This window comes from Microtus oregoni, unplaced genomic scaffold (genome assembly GCF_018167655.1).
Source record: "Microtus oregoni isolate MIOR12 unplaced genomic scaffold, Mior012 000025F_ref0000491, whole genome shotgun sequence".
NCBI lineage: Eukaryota > Metazoa > Chordata > Mammalia > Rodentia > Cricetidae > Microtus > Microtus oregoni.
The window spans coordinates 12,605,343-12,622,430 of NW_024543084.1; the positions used below are offsets into that span (position 1 = coordinate 12,605,343).

The 17,088-nt window shown below is 51.0% G+C and overlaps 1 protein-coding gene across 1 annotated transcript in view; it reads left to right on the forward strand.

Annotated features, from left to right (window-relative positions):
* Ak8 (adenylate kinase 8) overlaps positions 1–17,088 on the forward strand; it is a 118,226-nt gene that overhangs the window by 55,106 nt on the left and 46,032 nt on the right. Inside the window, exon 11 of the mRNA XM_041674942.1 lies at positions 10,487–10,628. Within this exon, the coding sequence (XP_041530876.1) occupies positions 10,487–10,628 (142 nt within the window). The remainder of the gene's footprint in view (positions 1–10,486; positions 10,629–17,088) is intronic.

Below are 17,088 nucleotides of genomic sequence, written 5' to 3' on the forward strand. Positions count from 1 at the left end.
AGGGGCCCCGCAGAGTAACTTCCTTTTTATTATTGAAAAAAAAAACCCACGTTTTTCTTTCATTTTTCTACGCGTGCACACCCACCCACCCCTGCGCATGCACACACACACACACACACACACACACACACACACACTCCAAGCCGTAAGCCCTAAACACGTTAATTTACTTTTCTATCAACGTGGGTTGTCCTCACTCTGCCTCGCCCAGGTATGTCGATGCCTGTCCCCCAGAGTCTCATCCCAGCCAGAGGCCCGCTGGAGGGTGGCCTGAAGGTGGATTAATGGATGCCCCCTGTAATGTATGCATTCTCCAGGATCCCTCACCTCTGCCTGACAATGCTTTTGAAGTAGCTCCCTTTTTCAAATCAAACTTTGGACTTCTCCACTGGGACTGCTACAAAGACTTCCGAATGGAAACGAGGTAACAGTCTTCCTTCTGGCCCAGCAGGGAGCAGCGGCCGGGCTAGCCAAACAGGCCACTGGCATAAAACTGCTCTTTGCATTTTGAGGGTCCAAGGGCCCGTTAATGAGGGTGCATGTAGCAAGGGGGTCAGTGCACGCGTATGTCTCCAGTCCTCCATCAACAGGTTCGTGCCTCTTGGAAGCCTAGCTGCTCATTTGTCTTCACGAGGCTTTTCATTTCCGAAACTCAAGTCCAAATGGATCAAAGACCTCAACATAAAGCCAGCCATGCTGAACCCCATAGGAGAGAAAGTGGGAAGTACACTTGAACGCATTGGCACAGGAGACCGCTTCTTAAATAGAACCCCAGCAGCACAGACACTGAGAGAACCAATTAATAAATGGGACCTCCTGAAACTGAGAAGCTTCTGTAAAGCAAAGGACACGGTCAACAAGACAAAACGATAGCCTACAGAATGGGAAAAGATCTTCACCAACCCCACATCAGACAGAGGTCTGATCTCCAAAATATACAAAGAACTCAAGAAATTGGTCATCAAAAGAACAAAGAATACAATTTTAAAAATGGGGTACAGGGTCTGGAGAGATGGCTCAGAGGTTAGGAGAACTGACTGCTGTTCTGGAGGTCCTGAGTTCAATTCCCAGCAACCACATGATGGCTCACACCCATCTATAATGAGATCTGGTGCCCAGAACACTATATACATAATAAATAAATTTTAAAAAAATGGGGTACAGACCTAAACAGAGAACTCTCAGAAGACAAATCTAAAATGGCTGAAAGACACATTGTCTTTCTTCGTGATCAAAATGACATCCAGAAAGGGGCATTGCCTTGGCACCACGAGCCATGAAGTTTTCTGTTCAGTAACTAGTCTGGTGGGGGAAACTGAGACAGCTGAAGTTTCTCCCTTCATGGATTCAAGCTGGAGCAGGAAACCAGGCAACCGGCTCCTCCCTGTTGCTTGGCACCCGCCCCAGACTTCCTGCAGCCTCCAAGTGCTTACTACGTATCGGGTATCCAGTCACTAACAAAATAAATCCAGACATGGCTAGGCAGTCCAAGGAGAGCCCAGAAGTGCGAAGTGTCCTGCTACCCAGAGTGTCTGGAGGCATCTTCCTCTCCGGGGGCAGCCAAAGAGGCCTCAGAGAAAAATGGAAGTGCAGAGCACTCAGCTGTGAAATTGTCCTCGACAGGTTGTCCCCGGAAGCCCAGCCTGCTTCTCCAGGCAGGAGGTCCCCAGTGTGCCATCTGGGCAGCCCTTGGCACGGCTGGCATTGCAGTCAAGCCCATCTCAGGCCTTCCCAAAGGCAGGAGTGGTTGGAAGCCCCTTTTCCTCTGGGAGTGTCCTCAATTAATGGGAGCAACATTGCTTCTTTCTCAAGTGGGGTCTGCTAAAGTCTGGGGTGCAGTGAAGAGGGCCACCTCCCCACCATGGCCTTTTGTGCCTCTGTTCCTACAAATCCGGCTGGGGGTGGGGGGAGAGGAATGGGAGTTGAGAGAACATGTAAGGAGCTCATCGTCCAGCCAGTGCTGGAGCCTCCCTGCGTGGGGGACCCTGGTGTAGCCCTGCTGGATGCAGCCTGCGGCTTCACACCTGTCTGCATCAGTCTGAGTGCCATTAAGGCAGCAAGGGGCAGGGGGTGACAGAAGACACTGAGTACAGAGGGCCCAGGCCAGGTGGGGAACAGAGAGGAAGAAGTGTCTGCCCTCACCTCCAGGGTGCAGGGATCCAGGGCTGGGAGTGAGGAGGAAGGGCTTCATCCCCCTTGCCCCGGCCCTGGGCCCTGACTGAATCCTCCCAGCCAGTCGAGCGTGACTGGGTTACTGGGAGATAAGAAGGACCCCAGCCCTTAGCATTTCCCTGTCTGCCTGTGCTCTTCTCTGCAGTGGAGCTGGGTGGGCTCTTCCTCAGTGCCCGATACCAACAGGCTCATGAGGACAGAGCAGTGGGTATCTGTGAGTAGCAGGGTAGGCAGGTGACTGACGTCCCAGACCCTTGTGCCATGGACAATACCAAGACTGACCTGCTGGCCCTCACGCTGCCTCCTGCCCTTTGCTGCCTGTTTCTGTGTAAGTGAGAAAGAACAGAAAGGTGACTGCCTGTGGCCGAGGTGCCGGAGAGGCCACCTACCATCAGTCTGGACCATGGACACCCTGGTTATTAGGACAGCAGAACCATGCCAGCTGAGTTCCCATCTGCCACGTACGTTCAACTGTGTGGCCTTGGGCAAGCCGCTCGCCCTGTCAGGCCTCAGCTTCCTTGCCTGTAAGGTGATTGTCTACAGCTTCATCAGCTTGCTTTGTGTGTGAGCCCATCAACGGCATGCCAGATACAGGGACCGGTGAGATGGCTCGGGAGACAAAGGCACCTGAGTCTGGTCTCTGGAGCCCACATGGCGAAGGCAGAGAACTGGCTCGAACAACTCGTCCTCTGCCCGCCACACACATGCTGTGGCGGTGCCCCCCTAAATAAATGTAGTTGAGACAATAGCAACAACAGCATCCAGGTACAGAGCACGCACAATGCTTACTCGTTACCCTGCTTCGGTGACGGCAGTCGTGGCTGTTGTGCTGGTATGAATACAGATGCACAGGATGTATATGTTGCGTGCGTGTTTGGATGTGCCCGCACCTCTGGAGGCCAGAAGTCCACGTTGAGTGGCTTCCTCAATCACTCTCTACCCGATTCTTTGAGGCACCGTCTCTCACTGAACTTTACCCTTAACGGTTAGGCTAGATGGGCTGGCTAGCAGGCCCCAGGGATCTTCTGGCCACACCTCCTCAGGGCTGGACTGTCAGGAGTGTGCCTCCACTCCCCCTTTTATGTGAGTGCTGGGATTCGAACTCAGGTCCTCATGCTTATGCAGCAAGCTCTTCCCCCCCCCCCCCCCCCACACACACACACACAAGCCTTCTATCCAGCCTCCATGTATACTTTTTGGAAATCTTGTTCTTTTTCTGTGACAGCCACCTGTTTTGGATGCCTGGTCTCCATAGTAACCAGGAGCAGCCATAACTCTGGTACCCAGTGGTCTGTTGTAGTGTGACAAGCTGGCCTACTATGTCATAAAATGGAGGCAAATTTATAATGACTTTGACTTAGCATGATGATTTGGAATGGGGCCCTAGGGAGGCCTTGCTTCCACTCTGCCCTGATGTGGGGTTAGTGACATGTGAATTCCTGCGGATTGTGGGCTGGTCCTCAGAGTCTTGCATCTGACTCTTCTCCTCTTGGGCCTCTTCCCCATGCCTCTGCTGGGGCTAGCAAGTCCAATCCAGATTCCCCATCTCTGTGCCTTGTGCTTTGGATAAGCTTGGGCCTGCTAGGGCTAGCTAGGCATCCTGTAATCCTCACGTGACTTGCTTGGTTTCTTCCCACATATACTATCTGCAGGTTCCCACAGCCTTCCTATGCCGTGACTGCCTTCCCCTAGCTCAGTGTGGAGACTGGCACAGTGCAGGTTTCCTGGTCTCACCCATGTAGAGTTCTTCTCCTAAAGGCATTGACAGAGCACAGAACTTGACTGAGCTTAGATTGACTATATATCCTTCCAAGCTCTGCCGTCCTTTATCTCTGTAGCTCCAGGCAAGTAGCCTCCTCCTGCTAGGCTTCAGTTCGCTGTCTGAGGCCCTGCTATCACTGTGCTCACAGCATTGTCATCACAATGACATGAATTAATACTTGAATTAAAATGAACACACATGCTCAGACCAGCCCTGGCTCAGTAAAGGACCTAGAGCACACCTCCACCCACTGGGGTCCCATCTCCATCCCGACCGCAGGGCTCACCACCTGGGTTTCTGCTCCCACACCATGGCTGGCTGTCTTCCCACAGATCACCAGGGCAACAGCATCCGAGATGCCTGTGAGATGTAAGAGGAATGAGCTGCTTCTGAGCTGCACGCTCAAGGTGGAAGGAATCGACTTCCTGGACTCTGATCTTCCCTTGCTAGGCACATCACACCTTCAGCCAGTTCACGCACACACGCATGCGTGCACACGCATATACACACACGCACGCGCACACACATACACACATGCATGCTCATACATACATACACACGCATGCACACACACGTGCACACACACATGCACACATGCACGCTCATACATACATACACACGCATGCACACACATATGCACACGCACACACACACTGGCCACCCTGGTCTCACTTTCTCAGATCCTCTTGGCCCCTTAAAAGATATAAAATGAGATAAGAATAGCCACCAAATTTAGTGCATCGTGTGGCTAATTGAGCATTTCACAAGTCTTATGTCATACTAGGTGAGGTTATTTATAGAAGACAGCCAGTGTGTGAGCGATCTCTTCTCCTTGTGTATAATATTATCAGGGATAAGCTGCGATGCCATCCCGCTGCAGGCATGTGAGCACCAGCACCGTGTCATCTCATCTGCGTAGGCATTACAGAGGGGGAGAGACAGAAGGAGAGGGGCCTATCTCCGAGGGCTGAGAACCAAAGAAGACCCCAGCGTTGGCAAGAGCTCAGGGATGACATGCTTTTCTGGATAGGAAAGCAGATGCTTCCTGTGGCCACTGTCTCCCAAGCACTTGGTTCGTTGTCAGGAAACGTAGATGTAAGAACAGAGCTCTGCCAGAGGGCGGTTGTGCCATTTGCTGGAGAATGGAGAGCTGGAGAGCCTCGTGGAAAATACTCCAGACTCGGAAAGATAAATGCGGACTCCTCTCCCCCATGTGGATTCTAGATTCATTTTTTTTTTTGAAGGACATGAAAATAGAAGAGGTTGGGATATTTGGGACGTGGGAAGGGCCAGCAGAGGTAAAGAGATGGGTCCAATTGCCGCCCTATGAGCGAGGATGAGGTGAAATAATGAAGCCTGTTTGTAAAATCGGGTTTTTGTTTTTCAAAAAGAAAAAGCCTTCTAGAATCTAACAAAATCTTAGAAGCCTCGGTCTAATCTTGAACCTGGGGTTCCAAGGCCTGGCAAGACAGGAGTTGTTCTGGGGTATGAGAGCTCAGTTTACCAAAGAGCCAGAGAGACCCCTAAAGGCTTTTGTCCTTGTGCAACTGCAAGATGCAGCAGGTGGGACTATCCGGGTCTGTTCTTAACCTCCCTTTGGAAACCTGAGTAGCTTTAGGAAGACTTACTTGGGTGCAAGGCACACAATTGGCCAGTAGGTGGCAGTATATAATAAACAAACAACATCTTAAACAGAAACAAGGTGGTACTTCAGGCTCATCACAGATCATCTTCACGCTCACATGCTAGTTGAAATTCTGGTGACAGCACGGGGAGGACTTGCAGGTCACCAGTTCCAGAGGTCACCAGTTCCAGAGGCAGCACCAGCTAGTTTTGCTTCTGTTGACTTAAAGCAAGATTTAGAGTTCCCGAGACCCAGGTTGGGTCTGGGAAGGCATCTAGCCTTTCCCTCTTGAGCATTTGGGTATGTGGAGCGGAATTCAAAGAAAAAAAAAACGCCATCTCCTCTCCATGGCCATTTTTTTGTTGTTGCTTTTAGCTCTCCCCACCTGGCTACCTGGGGTGTCTTGATGGCTCAGAAGGAACAGAGTAGGGACCCAGAGATTGTATTTGTTTGCTGGGAAGTACGGTATAGGAGGGAGCCCTATTCTGGCTGCCTTCCTTAAACCTGGTCAGTGGCTTCCACAGTGCTCCACGGAGAGCCAGAGGGGGAAGAGATAACAGGAGCAACTTAAAGAAAACATAAGGAGTGTGGAGGACAGGTGTGGTGCAGGTGAGGGGTGTGTGGAGGACAGGTGTGGTGCAGGTGAGGGGTGTGTGGAGGACAGGTGTGGTGCAGGTGGGGGTGTGTGGAGGACAGGTGTGGGTGCAGGTGAGGGGTGTGTGGAGGACAGGTGTGGTGCAGGTGAGGGGTGTGTGGAGGACAGGTGTGGTGCAGGTGGGGGTGTGTGGAGGACAGGTGTGATGCAGGTGAGGGGTGTGTGGAGGGCAGGTGTGGTGCAGGTGGGGGTGTGTGGAGGAAGGTGTGATGCAGGTGAGGGGTGTGTGGAGGACAGGTGTGGTGCAGGTGAGGGGTGTGTGGAGGACAGGAGTGGTGCAGGTGAGGGGTGTGTGAAGGACAGGTGTGGTGCACGTGAGGGGGTGTGGAGAACAGGTGTAAGAGCAGGTGAGGGGTGTGTGGAGAACAGGTGTAAGAGCAGGTGAGTGGTCTGGAGGACAGGAGTACCGAGTACAGATGGGGAGCGGGTTGTGAGAGGGTGTGGAAGGAAGTTATGAGTAGGTTTTGGAAGAACGTGTGCTAGAGTTAAGAGCCTCCTTCTACTTCGTCTGGTGGTGTCCAGGAGGGTTATGACACAAAATACTATTTTAAGACCTCAGTATCTTCCTGGTAGGCTGGACAGCAGGGGGCGCTGTGGTCTGCTACAGCCTGGATGTTGGCTGTGGCTGGCTCCTTTCTGGAATAGGCTGAAGATGACACGTCAGACCCACAGAGAGGGACCAGTCCCAGCCAACTCCATCCCACAAGTGGCCACTTCAGGATGATAAGTTGTCCTGTCTGGAGTCCGAAAGTGATGCTTACAGGAAGCCAGGTGTAGAGCGGGCCTGAGATTCTAACCACAAGATCCTAACTCTAGACTGGAGTGTGGCCAGGGCTCCTGGGTCTTGGTAGGTACCCTGCTGAGCACCCCTAGGCACACCCAGCCCTGGAATCGGTGAACTGATATTTTAATAACCTTGAAATCAACTCAAGGACCTTGAAGAAGGGAGAGAGAGGGAAGAAAGCTAATGTCACATGGTGTGACCCCGTGGAATAATAGACCCCTCACATTTTGCACTCTGCTAAACTCAGCTGACAGGACGCTCTGGAGAAGTAGCCCTTGACCGTGGCTAGAGGAAAGGGTGAGATGTTAACTGTCAAGCTCTGAAATCACGCCTGAGGCATCTAACTTAATGGTGAATGACTTTAGGTGAAGAACCATCTCTGGGAGAAGAGGATAAAGGATAAATGTTCATGTTATCAAGGGGACTTTAAGCTTCTCGCAGAATACTATCAGCGAGATCTGGTCAGAGAGCCTCTGGCTGCCAAACTGGTTGGTCAGAACACGTGGGGCTGGGCCAATATGCCCTGAGCCTGCAGTGAAATCAAGACACACAGGCACCTGAAAGACTCTTGGGCCATATTGGGGTCTTCAGGTTCCTCCCCTCTACACCCAGACCCTATCCCTCTGCCGACTACATGGGTAGGGCAGTGGCCTCAGTATCCTGAGGGGGTCAGCCATTTATTCTCTCCCGGCAGTCTCTCCAGCTCCCTTCACCTCAACCAGATGAGACAGCACAGCCAGTGCCCCAGAGGACACCCCTAGAGTGCTTCTGGGGGGAAGACTGGCACACGCCTCAGCTCTGTAGCCTCCTAGAGACTCTGGATGTATTGATGCTTCATGTTGTACATAGATGATAGACCTTGCCAGGATAATCCAAGATGGGCAGTTCTGGGCAAACCCTCATGATGCCAGGCTCCTGGCAGAGCTTCCCTAGCTGGTAAAACAAGAGGAAGTTACCCACCCACAGAGTTGCCCATGTGGGAGCCACCTAAGGGTAGCCTTCTATCCCAGGAACAAGTTCATAGTGACCAGTGCAAGCTTTGCAGACAAAAGTTTCCTGTGTTAAGGAAATAGCACATGGGACATGGCTCAGTGAGTAGTGTTGGCCTAGTACACTTGGAGAGTACAGGAAGCCATGGGTCTGAGCCTCATCCTCAGCACCACATAAGCCAGGTGTGAGGATATGCTCTCCTGGCACTTAGGAGGTGGAGGCAGGAAGATGAGAAGTTTAAAGAAGGTCCTTGGGGGGCTGGAGAGATGGCTCAGTGGTTAAGAGCATTGCCTGCTCTTCCAAAGGTCCTGAGTTCAATTCCCGGCAACCACATGGTGGCTCACAACCATCTGTGATGAGGTCTGGTGCCCTCTTCTGGCCTGCAGACATCACACAAGACCAGCCTGGTCTACAGAGCTAGTTCCAGGACAGGCTCCAAAGCCATCTCGAAAAACCAAAAAAAAAAAAAAAAAAAAAAAAAAAAAAGAAGGTCCTTGGTTACATAGTGAGGTCCTGATTCAGGAAGTAATGAAAGGAGGGAGGGAACTGTTGGTTTGTTTGTTTGTTCATTTGTTTTGGTAGCCCTAGCTGTTCTGGAACTCGCTCTGGAGACCAGGCTCACCTCAAGCTCAGAGATCCGCTTGCTTCTGCCTCCCAAGTGCTGGGATTAAAGGCCTGTGCCACCACTGCCCAGCTGAGGAGGGAATTCTTTGGGGACTGTCTCCAGCATTCCAAGTCCACGCAAGCTGTGCATGCAGTGACTAAGAAATCCTGTCTACAAAATAGAAGGCTAGGAATAGCAGCCAAAGTTGCCCTCTGACCTCCACATGCATGTGGTGACATACGTGCTTGCACTCACACGAATGTGCATGCGCTGAGCCCTCGACTGTGGACGTGATGTGACCTGCTGCTTCAAGTTCCTGCATTGACTCCCCGGCTAAACCCTTTCTCCTTTAAGTCAACTCCTGTCAAGTCCTGAGATCACCACAGGGCAAGAGGCAGCCAGAGGCCTTAGTTTGGTTGAGACAGGGTCTCCCTCCCTACACAGGCTGGCCTTGAACTCACAAAGATCCACCTGCCTGTGCCACCCAAGTGCAGGGATTAAAGGCGTGCACCACTGTACCAGCTGGCTAGAAAGCCCCAAGTCTAAGGTGATGCTCATCCTTTGGAATACAGCTATAGCTTTTTTTGAGACAGAGAAGCACTCAGAAAATCATCATGTGGAAGGCAGTGCCTCTCCTTCACTGGCTGCCTAGGCTGCAGGCCTGTGGGGCCTCGTGAGGCTTCGAAATATGCCCTAAATCACTTGCTAGAGCCACAGATGTTTGGTGATAGGGGAACCTTGCAGAAGCTTCTAGAGAAACAGCCAAGCATCCCCGCTTGGGGCCCACATCCATGGCAAACAGGAGTAATATTTACTGAGTATTTCTGGGAAAATGAGTGCAAAGCGCAGGCGATGCCGTGCAAATTGCCAGTACGCAGAACATTAGCAACACGGAGCATTTAATGAGTCTAGGAAGAAGGGATGAGTTTCGGGAAAATGTCACTTGCAGCAATGTAAACAGGCTTCTCTCATCTCCTGTGCTGGGGACTCAGTCTCCAGGTAGGAGCAGAGCTGTGAGTCTGGAGAGATCGGGTTCTCCAGATGGATAAGGAGAGCCTCGGCGGGAGGCCAGAGGGGTTGCTGTGAACTTCAGATCCTCTGAGGTCGGCTGGATGGAGCCGCAGTGGTGTTGGGTGGAAATTAAAACTCCGCACCAGGTGTGCTTTCAGGAGAAGCATTTGCTGTGATCCCAAAGCTTGTGCTCCCCCCCCCCCCACCTCCCAATTCATATGCTAAGATGGTGGTCGGGAAGATGGGACCCTAAGGAGTGATTGCATCTCAGTGATGGAGTCCTCCTGGAAGGCTACCATGGCAGCTTGACAGCCAGAATTCAATCCCTAGGGCCCAGACAAAGATGTGAGGAGAGATATGATTCCATAAAATTCAGTTCTGACCCCCACAAGCATCCCTTTGAACAGAGAGAGCCAGGGCTGGAGAGATGTCAGCAGTTGAGAACACTGGCTGCTCTCACACAGGACCCAGGTTTGGTTCCTGGCACCCACGTGTTGGCTCACAACCATCTGTAACTCCAGTCCCAGCAGGGCGCGTATAAACTAGAGAGGGGTCCACCCTCCAGGGTCGGCCCTCAACGTTGCCTCTTAGCCTCCAGATCTCAGAGAGTCAAACACTGCTGTGCTTCTCGGTTCATGCTTTAGCTGCCATGACAGACTCAGATGGAGGATGGTGTCTCGTGAAGGAGTGAAAGGTGAGGGCCAAGATCACCCGCTGCATGGCCCATCTCAGGTGGCTCTTGTCGCTGGGCCACAGAGGGACCTTGTCCAGGTGGTTCCAATTGCCTCTGCCCAAAGCTACCCACGCAGTAGCTCGGCATGTGGCCCATGAAGACTAGAAAGTTGTTGGCTACAGCACGCTCTCCTATCCTTCTTCCTCTACAGTGCCAGACAGCATCATCACCAAGGCTCTGGCTGAACGTCTGAGCCAGCAAGACTGCATCCAGAAAGGGTGGGTGCTGCACGGCTTCCCAAGAGACCTGGACCAGGCACGGATGCTGACCTCTATGGGCTACAGTCCCAACAGGTGAGCTGCTTCCCCAGAGGCCCTTCCAGGGCCCTGGCAATCTTCTTCCCACTGGGGACTCAGGTGATGGTGGTGTGCCACCAAGAGTTTCTAGTGCACCAAAGGGGTGCACGTCGTCCCATTCCCCATGCATCCCACTTCGTTTACCCTGTCAACTCAGAGTCAGGCTAAGGTTCAAATCCTGCTGCAGGTTGTGGGTTTGAGTTCTAGTTAATGTTGCTCTGGGTCTGTCCACACGCATGACCCGCCCTTTGACATTCTTAGGTCTACCTCTGTCTGAACTTTCTGTTTCCCATGTCTATTTCTCCAACACTACCACACTGGTGAGCCACTTGAGGTTTTGTGTGTGTGTGCACGCACACACATGCGTGTGTGTGGGTGACTCACTGAGTTCTCTTTCCACTTTATGTGGGTTCTGGGGAGCAAACTCAGGCTGCCAGCTTATGCCATGCCATCTTTTTTGCCCTAGACACTTTAGTTTTGTGACGTATGTCAACACAATATAGGCACGGCCCTCTGACTGTGCCATCTCACTAGACCCTTTAACATTTTATTACACTCATTTATTCACTATGGAGTGTGTGCGAACCTCTGAGTTATTATTGTTATTGTTGTTGTTATTATTATTATTATTTGGTTTTTCAAGACAGGGTTTCTCTGTAGCTTTGGAGCCTATCCTGGAACTACCTCTTGTAGACCAGGCTGGCCTTGAACTCACAGAGATCCACCTGTCTTTGCCTCCCCGAGTGCTGGGATTAAAGGTGTGCTCCACCACCCGGCTACCTCTATATTCTTAATTGTTTATTCTTTGGCTAATTGTTTAATAGTTACTTTGATCAATATATAATTAAAACTTAAAGTCATGTCATTAAGCATATGGTTTAAGTGAAACATGTTCATTTTATGCTCAGATTTGTACCCTCAGAGGAGTGTTTGTTGCTCATGCTGTCTGCAGGAGCCCCTTAAGGACCAAGTGATTTGTTAACTTCTCATTGATATTTCACTTCTTTCTCTGTTGGTTTGCTTTTAGGGTTGGGTGCCCCAGCCCCTCCACCCACAAGCTACTCCCTAGTCCTGTTATTTAAGTCAGGATCACTATGTGGCCCTAGTTGGTCCCATTGTCTCCCTGGGCTGCAGGGGCACTGTCAAACCTGGCGGCATTGCCTCTCTGATGGTTCTTATTGTTTCATATGGCTTTTGCCTTATCTCTTCTGGTGGTGTGTTATTTGTCGGGTACTTTTCTGCTCACTAAGAGGGGAAGGATTTCTTCTTTCTCAGTGCTTTGGGGGTGGGGGGCGGTCACCACATGGCTGGTGAGCACCATGGGCTTGGGCAGGACATGATAGGGTACATGTGTTTGTTGTGGTCTTTACTGCCTATGACCTGGGGACCTGGTATAATCGCCAAAGGCAAAAACCCAGTGACCTTTTTCTTCCAATTAGACCCCACCTCCTAAAGTTTTCAGAACCTCCCAAAACAGCACTACCTGTTGGGACTCAAGCGAACAACATGGAGCCTGCGAAGACATTTCCAGTTCAAAGCACAATAGAACACACTGGTTGGGATTTGAAAAAAAAAAAAAAAAGATTCCACTTCCAGGTTTTTGTTTATTTTGATGCAGGATCTCCTGGATGTTGGGCTGCCCTTGAACTCACTGAATAGCCGAAGATGACCTTGAATTCCTTATCCTCCTGTCTCCCCCTCCTGAAGTGCTCTGATTGCATATGTGTACCTCAAATCCAGTTTATGTGGTGCTGGGCATTGAACCCAGGGCTCTATATATGCTAGGCAAGCATGCTAGTAGATGGACCACACCCCCATCCCGCCAGTCTTAATAGCTGTGTGGAACCTGCATGCTCTGGCCAAAGAGCTGTACACACCCAAGAGTAGTTACCCCAGAAGGAAGCTGGCTCAAAAGTGTTTTGCTTACACGTCCTGTTCATGGTTGATCACCTATCACTGAGGGAAGTTGGGGTAGGACTCAAGCAGGAACATGGAGGAACCCAGCTCATTGGCTTACTCAGCCTGCGTTCTTACAGAACCCAGGACCACCTGCATAGGGATGGCTCCACCCGCAGTGGACTGGGCCTGCCTGCATCAGTTAACAGTCAAGACAGTGTCACACAGACATGGCCACAGACAAATCTGGTGGTGGTGTTTCCTCATTGAGGTTCCCTTCGCCCAAGGGACTGTAGCCTGTGTCATGCCCACAAACGCCAGCCCAGCCTCCCTCCCCGGTATCCAGTAAGACACGGAAGTAATGGAAGTAATGGCGGGGAAAAGAGAGGATGAAACAATAGCACACTAGGGAGGGCACAGTGGGGAGGGCACAGTGGGGAGGGCACAGTGGGGAGGGCACAGTGGGGAGGGCACAGTGGGGAGGGCACACTGGGGAGGGCACAGTGGGGAGGGCACACTGGGGAGGGCACAGTGGGGAGGGCACACTGGGGAGGGCATAGTGGGGAGGGAACAGTGGGGAGGTCCAGTCACCTCACAGTCACCTTGGGTGCTTGCCTATTTAAATAGAGGAAGAATGGGGCCCAAGAGGCCGCATAATTAAGCAGCCCTGGTGGAGGTGGCTTCTGGCTGTCATTGTGTCAGCCTGGGTATGGCAATGTTTCAGATAAACTTGGTTCCTTGGGGTGACCTCCGCCCCCCACCCCCCGGGTGCAGCCACTTGGAGACAGCTGTTCTCTTGGGGCATGGTCAGCCGCACAAAGCTTTGCTGTTCCTGGAGTCTAAGTGATTACAGCTTTAGGACAGCGATTGGAGACCTGCAGATGCCTGTGGGCTCTAGAACAGGACGTTGTAAAAGCTGACAGTCAATGTCTGAGTTCCTAGTATCTTGGCATCTTCAACCTTGAAGGGGATGAGCTAGGTGAGGCAGGCTGACACTCCTGATGGCTGACCTGCTCCTACAGAGCCCAGCCGCAGACTGGAGCAGTGCAGAGGCCAGGTTCTCATGCCGGTCCTGCTGCGTGATGACCTAGTTTCCCACGGGCCAACCTGCTATCCTTTCATATGCGGCAGCCCCTCAGGGAAGCTCACAGAGTCCAGAGGGGGGATTTGTCTCTTCCTATTTTATCGGGGTGACTACCATTGGGTTCCTACATGGACTGGCTTCTCTCTGGGTCACCTGACCTGCCTACTGGAGCCTTCTTTTGCCAGCACTAAGGGAAGTCTCTTTGTCTTTCTTCTGACTTGGAGTTGACTCCTGAACACCTCTCCCCATTCCTCACTCCCTCTTCCCCCTCCCCACTACCCTCCATTCATAGACATCAGCTTTCTCCTCTCTCCCACCTTCAGTTCACTGACACCTTCCCCCTACCCCTCTATTCCTGATATCAGCTCCCCCTCTTCCATTCACAGACACCAGCTCTCCCTTTCCCCTCCGTTCACAGACACTGGCCCTGACCCTGTCTTGTGCTGTGAGTGTTGGGAGCAGAGACAAACACTCGGTATCTACGTGCTGGTCTGTTACATGAGCTGTTGTCTAGGTCTTCTTTGGTTAAGACTTACTTTCTAGAACTATGACAGTTTCCTTTTCCTATTTTTAACTCATGAAGTCCTCCTCCGCAGAGCCGGATCGCGCCATGATCACCAGCTGTTTACACAGTTCGGCCTCCGTGTTTATTAATTCTGATCCATCTTTCATTTGAATGGATTATACGGAGTCATTTTCAGCAGGGCATGTAAACACTCGGCTTTGCATCCCTAAGTATGTCTCCGTCTTACCTTCCTGTAAACAACATCTGGCAGAGTTCTTGACGGCGTCCAGCACACACACACACACCAGCATCCTAAATCATTCCTGCCTCTGACATCGTGTGGGGCCGAGGCCCTGAGGATGTTAGGATAGTGTTCCCTCCCTCTGCTCATTCCTTCTCTCTCTACCATCTTCCCTCTTCTGCTCTTCTTCCATCCTGATTTCCCACCCTTCCACCCTTCCTCGTAGCCTCCCTCCCTTCCCTTCCTCCCTCCTCTTCCATCTTCTCTCCCTCTTCCCCTCCCTTTCAGTACCCTTTCCCTCAGACCAGAGGCGCTGACTGCTTTCCTGGCCCTTTGCCTGTCTACGAATGATGAGCGCATGGGGCAGGCACCAGTTCCCATGCTGAACTTTGCCTCTCCTTTTCTTCTCTATTACTTCCTCTCCCCTGCTGGGTTCACTCCTTCTCATGGCTCCTTCTTAGTTCTAGAAGCTTCTGGTGTCCCCTTGGGACAGGTACCTCCTGTCCTCTTAACTGTGGCGGTGTTCTCCTCATCTGTTAAGAACCTCATCATCTTTGAGTTCTTGCTTCCGCGGAGCCTGCCCTCTCTAAATTACCCCGAGCATACGGATGCAGTTTTATCTAAAATGCCCTTGTGTTTTGAGGAGTGATTTTTCATCTAAAGAGCACTCATGGTCTTTTTATTAACTTTTATCACTTCCCTTCCCTTTCCGAGACACTCCTGTCTGTTTCGTAAATCATCTGTCTTTGGAGAGGCCCATGTGTGTCTCACAGCCGCAGGAGCTGGTGTCTCAGGTCTGACAGGCACGGTCATAATTTACCACAAGTTCGGCTGCTCCAAGCTGCAGATTTAGTTGGGCTGCGTTCTTTTCCTGAAGCTGGGAGGAGAGGCAGCCACCCTCCGTGGCTCATAGCTTGTCACCTTCAGGCCAGCACCTGACCCCTCTGCACCCATTGTCCTTCAAGGAGACCCAGGAACTAAGAATGACTGGACACACTGAGATCCCTAATCTGCCTCATTGCCTAGTCCTTTGTCCCTGTGGACTCTGGGGATTAGGAGGTATACATATCACCATCATGTCTGGGGTCAAAGGACTGAATGTGTCGCTTATGAAAATTTTGACAACAATGAAAGTTTTCTGAACCCATGAATTTGAACAAAATGATTTGTAATCGAACACATTGTGAACCCAAGGTGCCTCTGACAGTGCTTGCCTGTGGTGCATGGTGCGACCTCACTGCAATCTTGGTTCTAAACTCATATATGCACTTTGCCTTGTGTATGACATTTTGTCATATGATGCCAAAGAACACTGACCCAAACATGCCCGGCTCAGATCAGAGACTGTGGTATGTTATAAACAGCAGTGTTTGTGTGACATATAGAAGTTTCTGCTCTTATGGAAACAGTGGCTTCATTATGGCAAACAAATACAGTAGATATTTGTCTACTGTCATTTTTCAGCATGTGAATAGCAGATTATTATGTTTGAGAGTTGTACTGTGTTGAAATGTTTGGATTTAAAATTTGCTGTTTCGCTGACTTGGGTTCCATTTTAAAAATTGTTAAATTAGGGTTTGGGATGTAGCTCAGTTGGGGGGCACTTACCAAGTGATAGGGTCAATCCCCAGAGATATAGAAAGCCTGGGTTTGGTGGCACACATTTATTATCCCAGGACTGGGAGGCAGAAGCAAGAAATCAGAAGTTCAAGGTCACTCTTAGCTATATAAGGCAGTTTTGGATGGCCTGGGCTACAGAAGACCATGTGTTTAGAAAAAAGAAGTCACTCAATTGGGCTGAAGAGATGGCTCAGTGGTTAAGAACCCTTTCTGCGGTTGCAGAGGACCTGGGTTCAGGTCCCAGCATCTACATCAGGTGGCGACAGTCACTAGTAACTTCAGTTCCAGGTGATTTAAAAACATAAATTGCTCAGGCACTGCTGGTACACTTTAATTCCAGCATTTGAGAGGCAGAGGCAGGCAGATCTCTGAGTTTGAGGATACTGGGCTTCAGAGCAAGTCCCAGGACAGCCAGAACTGTTTCATAGAAAAACCCTGTCTCCAACCAACCAACCAACAAACAAAAACAAAGACAAAAATGTTATTCAGAGTCAGGTGATGGTGGTGAACACCTTTATTCCAGGACTCAGGAGGCAGAGGCTGGTGGATCTCTGTGAGTGTGAGGCCAGCCAGGTCTACAGAGAGAAACCATCTCAAAAAAACAGAAACAAAGGCAGGCATGGTGGCACGCAGCCTTAGTTCGAGTACTTGGAAGGCAGAAGCAGGTGGATCTCTGTGAGTTTGAAGCTAGCCTGCTCTACAGATTTAGTTCCAGGACAGGCTCACTGCCTTATGACCCGGCTCGACCCCTCCTGAGTCCCCAAAGACTCCGTATTGTGCACAGAGACACTGGCTCATCCGTGTTGACTGCTGCTGTATCCACAATAGCTAGGGAATGGAACCAGCCTGGATGTCTGTCAACTGGTAGACGGGTAATGTGAATTGAGTATTAGTCGGGGTTCTTTAGGGAAACAGAACTTACAGAATGATCTCTACATAGCGAGAAGGGGATTTAATAGAGTGACTTGTAGGCTGCAGTTCAGCTCATCCAATGGTGGCTTCCTATGAACGGAAAGTCCAGGAATTCAGCCATTGCCCAGTCCACGGGGCTGGATGTCTCAGCTGGTCTGCAGTAGATGCTGGAACCCCGAAGGAGTAGACTCTAATGCCA